The 9880-nt window shown below is 40.1% G+C and overlaps 1 protein-coding gene across 1 annotated transcript in view; it reads right to left on the reverse strand.

Moving 5' to 3' along the window:
• Positions 1–4065: 4065 nt before the first annotated feature.
• Positions 4066–9880, reverse strand: part of LOC137976098 (MAM and LDL-receptor class A domain-containing protein 1-like) — a 22782-nt gene continuing 16967 nt past the window's right edge. The window contains exons 12-16 of the mRNA XM_068823371.1: positions 9016–9263; positions 8162–8297; positions 6464–6595; positions 5397–5653; positions 4066–4633 (exon numbers count right to left, since the gene is read on the reverse strand). Coding sequence (XP_068679472.1) covers positions 4502–4633; positions 5397–5653; positions 6464–6595; positions 8162–8297; positions 9016–9263 — 905 coding nt within the window. The 3' untranslated portion in view covers positions 4066–4501. The remainder of the gene's footprint in view (positions 4634–5396; positions 5654–6463; positions 6596–8161; positions 8298–9015; positions 9264–9880) is intronic.

Genomic DNA, 9880 nt, shown 5'->3' on the forward strand with positions numbered 1-9880 from the left:
ACATATGTTTATTATGAAATTAAGTACTTGACTCTATAGTCTGGAAGATCAGCGTGTAATCTCGTTTCTCTCGCCAGTCCATTTTTATTCTACTACATACAGTATGCGGTATTTTTATTTGGCTTTTTTAAATATGACTATATTTCGGTGCTAACTGTTTTTGCTCGCATATCCCAGTGCTGTACTTGCATTGTTTTCCCAAGGGCGGGGGGGGCAGGGGGGGGGGGATACTTTGCATATGAAGCTGCAGAGATGCTTGTCGGAAATTTTGAATTAAATTCCTAAAAGACACCAATGTGGGCATGGCCTAGGCTTCTTTTGATCGCTAAAGCTTATTAACTATTATTTTTATATTTTTTCGTGAGCAACCCTAAACGAGACCTTCACGGCTACATATGATGGCGTTTTGCCATAACACCCTAAGTGAGACCAAAATCCGAAATGTATTACACCCCAAAGAGAGACAGCGAGCATGCCCCCCCCCCCCCCCCTCCGATTCTTTTTCAATGTATTGTGACTCTTTCCTTGCCAAGCGCAATGATATTTCATCGCCGATTTATGATGACATATGGATCAGACTGCCCGCATAAACAGAGATCAGCCGACACACGCAACCTTTTCGCACAGTTCAACTTTTGTCGGCTGATAACTGTTTTTCCTTGTCTTCGGCGGAAACAAGTACTTGTACTTGGAAAAGCACCCTTTTCCGTGAAACGCTGCGAGCGTTCTTAAATTTTGAAGACGGTCACGTTTCGACTATGTAAAAAGCAAAAAAAATTGTGATGCCTAGCTTTTAATTCAAGTGTTTTGAGGAAACGTCAAACCACTACGAAGTGTACACGATGACTTAATTAAACAACGTGTGCTGTGTTTGAGAGAACTTCACTCGATCCTTATCCATGTCCCAAACCTTTTGGTAAAAATGACTAACCTTGCTTCCCAGGAAAATAAAGGGCTTGCAAAATGTGTGGTATTTTCTTTAAAGGCTTTTATCACTTGCATAAGCTCAGACAATTAAAAGAAAGTTCCAGATTTTGGAAATGGATCTCAATCCGGTAGAGCTAATTACTTTGTAATTATATCAGATTATATTTGTTTGCTATTGAACTAAATATATTAGATCTCCTTCTTCCTGACACGTACAAGAAACGCCTTTAAATTCATCTCAAGGGGATTTTTGGGTTCCAAGTAAATGTAGGTTGTGTTAAATGTGCTGAGTGCCGGAGCACTGCTCGAATCTTCATTTCGTGCCTGATATCTGAAATAAATCCACAAACTAACCGCGACGATTGTCGTTATAGGATTAAAACTTCAAGACCCATCAAAAAGGTCGCTTTGACAATTACATGCCTGAGGAAAGTAATAAAACACACATGGCGATGTGGATAATAGCCACACCCTACATCTGAGAGTTTGTGTTCAATTATTGTTCTATGCGCAACGACCATAAGTGGACATACTTGGCCCACACTTCATAACCACGGTTTGTTGTGACTGGATCACGCACAACGCAAAACTCAATCGAAAAGCTGCTTCTGTAGTTGGAGCTCGTCATGCCCACACGGGCATAACTGCAAAAATTCCACTCATTTTTTTCTATAAAATTAAAAACTAATTCGTGATATGCTGTATCACAATTTCAAAGCCTACCCTATCACTGGGAAAAAAGGGGGTAAACAATGGATGTTCTTTGTTCTGAGTCTGATTATTTCACGAGAATCTTTCCAAGGGGATCGTTTGGAAAAGTTTATGGTTTCTGAATTAGGCTCCCCTTCTGAGCAGTCGCAAGTTTCAATCCGTTGTGGGGGTAATTACATTTGTTTTAACAAGACAGCTGTGAGCCATCTCAAGGAGGTTGCTTTTCCTCTGTTGGCACATAAGGATAGAGTTTTAGGAAAGCTTAAGGTGGCTAGAGAAGGGGGCAATCTCTAACAGGATACATTGGGACGCTATAAGAGTAGTTCACCATTCATATGGTTAAAATCAACGCCGTCTGACCTGGAGGTTTTTTCTTTGATGTAAAAGCTTGTCAAGCTCACATGACACCTTAAATTGATATCTAGTCTAGTTTATAAGCCAAACTGTATGTTTCTAGTTTTGTTGTTCGTTGTGTTGACATGTAATCCATACTGAGTTAAAACCCCATCAGGAAAATATCCTCTTTCTTTAATCACGATTCTTATAAGATGCGTTAACTTTTTGTTATTTGTTAGATTGTTAGAGAAGCGTCTTTTACGGTTATCGGCATTGGTACGATGACTTGCTAACTTGCGCAACAATATTTGGTCAAAAATTGTACTTATCATTATGGTCCATCGGAAAGTTTATTTTCTTTGAACGTTTGAGTCAATAACGAGTTGGCGACTCAAGCAAGACGATCAATATTTCTAAAATAGACTCTTGTTCCATTTTCCTCACCGTTTTTTTTGTCTTTGACTATCTCGATGAAGTCTAGCCGATGAAAATTTAGGATACTTTCTTATGGCCAAATAATGGTTTGCTCATTAACTAATTTTTTAATTAAAAGAAAGATAACTGTACAAGTTAAAACAGCTGATTAAAAACCCCTCTGGTCCACTTTTACTGTTCAATAAATTTGAGATCAAATTGCTGATAGCTTCATGACAAATAACCACCCAGTCTCTTTCAAGCAACTCAAACAAAACGAATGGTGAACAAATAAGGTTTAATCGCTGTTTAACGAGAAGCACAGTATCGCGGGAAAGTCAGTTAATTACGATGAAGACTGTGGGCTTGCTATGAATGGAATGCTTGTCTTCTTTCGCCAGAGAGTGAGATAACTATCGACGGTTGTATGTAATTAAAATTTCGCTAACAAGTTAATGAAGAACATTTGCCTCAAACCCTGATTCCCCGCCGCAGACGCCCCTCTTCGATGTAACATTAAACGGGAGGTCATATAATTGAAAAGGGGTTTAATAGGCATCCATGTAAGTTTGCATGCTATTAAGGACTTCACAATGTTGCGGATCGAAAGAAAGTTCCAATTTTAAAGGAAATAATTTTGCTAGAGAGTGTGTTTGTTGCTTTAAGTCACAAATAGTGGAGAAATTTAGTATCGCGTTTGTAATAAGTAAAACGGCAAACAGCAAGCGGCGGGTTACCTCCTGTCATACGAGCACAAAAGTTCTCTTATTCTTGCTTTTCTCCATCTTTTGAGAAGTTCCATAGTATCTACAGTTTCTTACCCGGCAAAAAATGAGCCACAGTCAAACTTTCTTTTTCTTTTAAATTTGGCATGACAAAAACTTCCTACCGTACGTTTGCCGGGTGTAAATAGTTTTTTCCAAACGCCTTCCTTTATTTCAAGTACAACCATTCAAAAGATGTTCAGGTGGAATTTTCGTTACTCTCTACGATTTCTCGAAATCTGTTGGAGCCAACCACAAATTGACTGGCTCTACCACTTGTAATATGGGTCCACTTGTGTCCCGAAATGCAGATATTTCGCCAAATTTTGATATCCAACACAAATTGTCTCGTAAACCCCAACCATTTTGCAACCTATTTGCAACGATAACATAAGTGTTCGGGTAAGCATTATTGGTAAGTTAGGATAAATTTATCTGCAGTTGAGGAGCAGATCTAGAGTTTATTAGCTGACACTTCGACGTTTATTGTCCCTATTCCTTAGAGCGCTCTACGGAGGAGAGCAAGGGCACACACTTTGTGACGCTTATCAAGCTTAGCTTGGCTGTCATCAAAGTACTTGCATTGTTGGACGTAAATGGATTGCATGAGACTAGAATTTTTTGACCTCCGAGGAGGGCACACTAGCGGAAATACTATGGGTGCAAGGAACTTTCTAGAATTGGGAATCAATCACTGTGGATGTCCATGAGCGAGGAGGTATGAGAAAATATGACAAATGTCAAATCGTTAATTTCAAACAATTTGAGTAGTTCGATAAAAAAAATTAATGACGCTCTGTCAATTATTCAGGGGATTGTCCAGAAACGCTCCAAGATAATACAGGATAGTTTTGCAAGAGCAGTATAAGCGAATTGTTCGTTAACGAAAAAAAAAGAGAGTTGAAATTCATCAATGAACAACGTCTTCTACTTATAATTCTCAAGAACACGAGAAATTCAGCATCTAGTCTTTGCAGTCCAAAATTAAAGTCTGGATATGACTCTTGTTGCACAACGAATAACGAATGAAATTATCGTGATTTTGACCCGTGCTTGGTCCCGTCTTTGCAGATATACCTAACTGTTTAGCATGTTCAGTTTCCGTGGACTTCAAGAAGTAAGCAAATATATTCGTTCACTTTTCAGTCCGCGGTAAAAGTAGTGCAGTTTTGATTTGTTGAAAATTTTATCGTCTTCAGCATTTTCGTATTCCTCCTTCTCCCTCTCCTTCTTATCATTATCATCATGTTTATCTGCATATTGAAGTTATGTACATAAAGAGTTTTCATAAATATGTTTCTTTGTTAACACTGCTTAGATGCACGTTTAATTTTCCCACTGAGTCATCTCTAATTTCGGAACGCCATTAAATGATGCCGTTTTCGTTTGTTAGTTTGTCCACAAACACCTTTCCTGAAAGCAATCTGGTCGATAGCAATGTCTCCCCTGAAATCCGAACCTCTGACAGCCTCGATGGTCAACTGAAAAACAAAAGTAACTTTGACAGTCAGACGCGACTGTAAGGGCAACGTATTTGATCATGAAATACCTTGCAACTGTACGCTAATTAAATTTGTAAGTAAACGCAGCTGGCTTTGAACAGGGAAACCGGTACCCCGGCGTTGTGATACCCCTACACTGATCAATTTATAAGCGTGATCTTGTGCTGTGAATTCGTGATATTCAGTGAAGGGAATGTGCGCGTGAGTTTGTTTCTAGAACCATCCGTCTTCTCAGGATACACAATAGTGAATGGGTGCATTTTTATCTCCAAGGCTATACCTCTTCGACGAAAAGGGACTGAATACTCGCGTTATTCTCACTATTGAGTTGAATCTCATTAAGGAGACGCTCTCAAGGTACGTATACTAGTCGTCAATTTCTTGAAACCCAGGGGCCCGTTTCTCGAAAGTCCCGAACTTAACGGGCCATTTTCGGGTGTCACAATTCCCTTTGTATCTCGAGAACAGAGAGGGTTTAAGTTGTCAAACTTCATAGTCATGTTTCCTTTAGTTACCTTGAAAACATGCTAAAAAACTGGCTTTCCAAAACAAGTGGTTGGCAGTTTCACAAAAGGCTTTTCGGACCCGAAAAGTCTTCGGGACTTTCGAGAAACGGGCTCCAGTTGGTAGTAGTCCTCACCTTCAGGAAGATGGACGTTTCGACCAGACCCCAGCAAATGCATAGGTCCCAGTTGTAATTTACAGTTTTCTGGACTAGAAATATTATGACGATGCAATTTACCTTATACTGGTGATATCCCTTGATATCGACTTCTGCCTCTTTCCATTGACCCCCTTGGTTTCTGCTCCTGATCCATAACAAAGCAGGTAGAAGCCCCCTACCAAGTTCCTGCTGATAAACAGCCAAGCTGCCGACACCTGAACCCCGCATGTGATAAGCGAATGACAAGCAGCAGTTTTGACCAGACCCGTATATGAATAAGATGGCCTTATCTCCTTCCCTGCGAGGAACAGACGCTTCGATGAAAGCGTATTTGCCTGAGTAAAGGAATGAGCAATAGGCCAGTTTCGTATACTCACGGTTAGCCTGGATCTAGCATGAAATGGAGGCTAATGCGCGGAAAACAATTTGCATTTGAAAATTTCCCTGCATTAGCCTCCATTCCATGCTCGATCCAACCCAACCGTTAGAATACGAAAGTGGCCTATTGCCATGTAAGAATTTTCAACGAATCCACTGAATACACCAACGAAAACAGTTGATTCCAAAAAAAGCCAAATTTATCAATGAGGCCACAGCTAAAGTCACAACACTTCAGTTTTACTGCATCAAGATTCATTAAAAAACAAACAAACAAAAGTAATCGATGTAATGATTTAATGAGAACTAAGAGGGCCAGATAACAAGTCTGTTCATGATAGCCTAAAACAGGCAATGGAGTGTTTTCACGTGACGTCACGGCGGCCATGTTGGTGTTCCTAAACAATGTAACGGTGGTCATGTTGGTCTCCCCAACGAATCCTCCGGGAATTCAGAAAAATAAGGTTACTGATCACGTGAGTGATACGTCGGCCATTTTGAATTCATTGTTTCAAATAACTATTATGGGATTCTCAGGGCAAAAATGCGTACTAATTTGCCCCCTGAGCATCCCATCATGTCTCTCAAACAAACAGAAATCAAAATGGACGCCTTATCGGTAAAAAGATCTATTGACACTGAGAGTGCACAAATAATTGGACGTCTCCACGTTTGTATCTACGATTCTGATTTGCTGTTATTTAGTCAGTAGTTCTCATTTCTTGAGAACCGTGGAAATGAAAACATCATGTTTGAACATAAGGTACCTGAGCCTCCAAATCCTGTTTTTGGTCCTGTATTTTTCGAGGGCGTTTCTCCCTCTCTTATTGTCCAATCAAACTGGTCGTCGCTCTTTTCATTTCTCCATCGACAGAGACCTTTGTCAAAAGAGCAGATTCCTGGAATATGATGACACCGTGAATTACTTGACCTTGTAATCACATTACTCAACCACATTACGCGATTCTGATTGGAAGAAAGCAGCGCATGTTTAAACAATTATTGGATGAGGTTTTTGTGATATCCAGAATAATCAAGGTCGAGGTAAGGGTTATCAGCCGAAGCCGAAGGCTGAGGCTGATAACACTAACCGAGATACTGATTATTCTGGATATCACAAAAACCGAATCTAATGATTGTTTTATTATACATTGTACGAAAAAAAATGGTCACGACAGTGAGTGGAACTGGTAATTTATTTGTCAACGAGTAAACACATACAAATCAGCGGCACATAATTCGATTAACAAAAAATTTTAAGCATTAGACAATATGTGAAAAAAGCTTGATGAGAAAGTAAATAGCAATAAATAAGTAACTGAAGAAAACAAACCTGGTAGTCATTTTTTTGCTTCTTCACTGACGGCAAGAAACACAAAGCGCGCGAACTTGACATGATTACCCTTTTTTTTTTGTTTTTTTTTGTTTTTGTTTTTTTGCCCTTAGAAATCATGCACTGTGGTCGTACATGATATGATAACCAGTGACCTTGAGTGACCTTGACATGATAACTGTATAATCTGCAGTTATGACGTCACGGGCGCTGATTTCGAAAATTCACTGTACGCTTTCGGCCAATCAGAAAAGAGATAGTGAGTTCAATGTATAATAATGTTAAACATTGTATTCCGTAGAGTCCCAATTAAGTTACTAGGGCATCCTTGTGCGAAGGACTAAGAGCATCGAAATTAAAACAAAAGTGTCCGGCAGTGGTTTTTTTATTTTAACAATAAACGATGGGCAAAATCTGAAGCAAAATGGCTGACAACAGATGATAGTAAAAATACATGCACTGAAAATGGGACGAACGTTTTCCTAGTTAGACTACATTTCTTAAAACAAATCACAGTTTATATGTGTAATTGTGACGTTTTGAAAATTTTCAAATTGAAGGTAAAGTCACTTTTATTTAACGTCGGTAGTTCCTTCAGCTAGGAGGCTGGTATCAATGGAAGCCGACGGTGCGCCCTTTACCCCCCTCCCTCTGTCAATGCTCCATTTTACGGGTAGTTAAAGCTATAGCTACACGGATCAAAGGAAAGTCCAAACAGACTTTAAAGTCACCAGGGATCGATCCGGGGACCTCTTGCTGCGAACGCCGCGCACTACCCTAAGCTACGCCTGTTCCTCTCTTAAAGGCTACCGGTAGCCCAACTTTGGAAACTTTCTAATCATCATTTATACGTATAAATTCCGAGTCGAACTCAAGATTGGACCTTATTCAAGATCCACGGTTAGACTGGAACTAGCGGCGTGCGATCAAGGCTCGTACTTGCATCTGAAGAGATTCCCCCGCATCAGCCTCCTTTCCAGTTCCATGATCGTTTCAGTGCAAATGCAACAATTCCATTGCGCAAAACACTTCACACCCTATCCCTAGTAAAATTTGCATAGACTAAGGTCAGTCCCAAGCTTACCGGTTCCTTCTTTCTGCATGATTTGCACCAAAGTATTTACTCACTCACCTAGAACAAAATGGCTGTTGGCTTGGATCTCCTCCACGCTGGGGCCCATAATTGAACACCTTCCTGTTGTAAAAACTACAGAATCCACTGCAATGTCCCCAGCAAATGACCTACCACGCACACCTTCGATACAAATCTAAGAAAAGACGATATTCAAGCCACGAACTGTTTAATAAACTGAAATGGAAAAAATAAAAGTTTAATTTTATTTCTTCTACAGGATCGTCCTTCATAACTTTAAAATTGCCGTTGCCAGAACCCATAACCCAGAAGTCTCGACCTGCGATGGAATGCGGCCCACCAAGTTCTCGGTGTCTGAAACTCAAGGGCCGATTTACACGGTACGATTTTTGTCGCATGCGACAAGCTTACCACACGCTTACAACTCGTTTACGATTGTTGTGCACGTCAGAAAAAAATGTTGTAGCATTTTAAAACATGTTATAAAACGCTACGACAATCGTAAGTCATGTCAAAGGCATGTCGTGAGCGTGTCGCATGCGCCAAAATCGTACCTTGTAAATCGGCCCTAAGGGAAATAAAATGTTTGGCCTGCGTCACGCAATGTTAGACAGAACGAATGATATCAATCAATTATACCTGGTACCAGGCGTTACGGTGGCGGGGGGTGAAAATGAAGTTTCATGAGTATGCGCAAAAAACGGGGAGAGACATGTCTTCGCTTTCAAATTAAAGTTCCAAGTCTTTCTGTGTTTTTGTGCCTTGCCCGTAATCCTGACGATCGCGGTGATTTAATTGTGCTCTCTCATGCTCCCCGTGATATGCTAACTAGTATTTGGTGATCACGGTTGATTCATTCTTTATTGCCTCTCTATTCGTTGGCATTCACTTACCGTATATAACTTTCCAAATAAATTAAATCGTGCCTTTATCCAGTCCTCCCCTTGATGTCCTTTTTTAGACCAAACCACTCTTGGTAATGAAGCCCCTCTATTGAGTTGATTGATTATGAGGGAACCAGTACCTGGTCCCATCATGTGATATTTGAAGCTCAGACACTGTGTTCCAGCCATATAGCCACTGAGTAGTCTTGTTCTTTGGCCAGACGTATGCAGTGAAGCCTCTAAGTAAATATATCCTCCTAAAAATCATTGACATGATTATAAATGAAAGTGTGCAAAAGGACTCTAAAGTTAGAAGGGCGTAAGATGAATCAGGACATTAAAAAAATACAACTCAATGGCTTATATTTTAAGATAATCTTACCCTCTGTTTCCTATGCGTTGCCGATATGGGGACGTTTCACTAATAAGGACGGGTTCCTTGCCCTGGAATCTCTACACTGTAGAGCTGCTAAGTTAATATACGGCATTACGCGAGATACGCCCACCACAGAAGTACTTAAGACTGCCAAATGGGATTCCTTACACTTTATGTACAAAGTCAAGTTGGCAACATTAGCATATAAGATTTTTCATAATTGTACCCCTCCCTCTGTGGGTCATATTTTAACCAAGAAGACTTCTCCTATCCATCATTTATAATTACGTACTACGAACACGGTAATAGTGCCCCACTTTAACACATATTTTATGAAACATTCAATAGCATTCAGAGCTTCTATTGTGTGGAATCTCCTAACTCGGGATCTCGCAAAGACATCCAACGTCAAGAACTATACTAGAATGGCCTCCAAATGCGACAAATTACGTAATTTAGACTTTCGAGCGGAATCTCCACAAAAAATACCCCACAATA

This window comes from Montipora foliosa, chromosome 11 (genome assembly GCF_036669935.1).
Source record: "Montipora foliosa isolate CH-2021 chromosome 11, ASM3666993v2, whole genome shotgun sequence".
NCBI lineage: Eukaryota > Metazoa > Cnidaria > Anthozoa > Scleractinia > Acroporidae > Montipora > Montipora foliosa.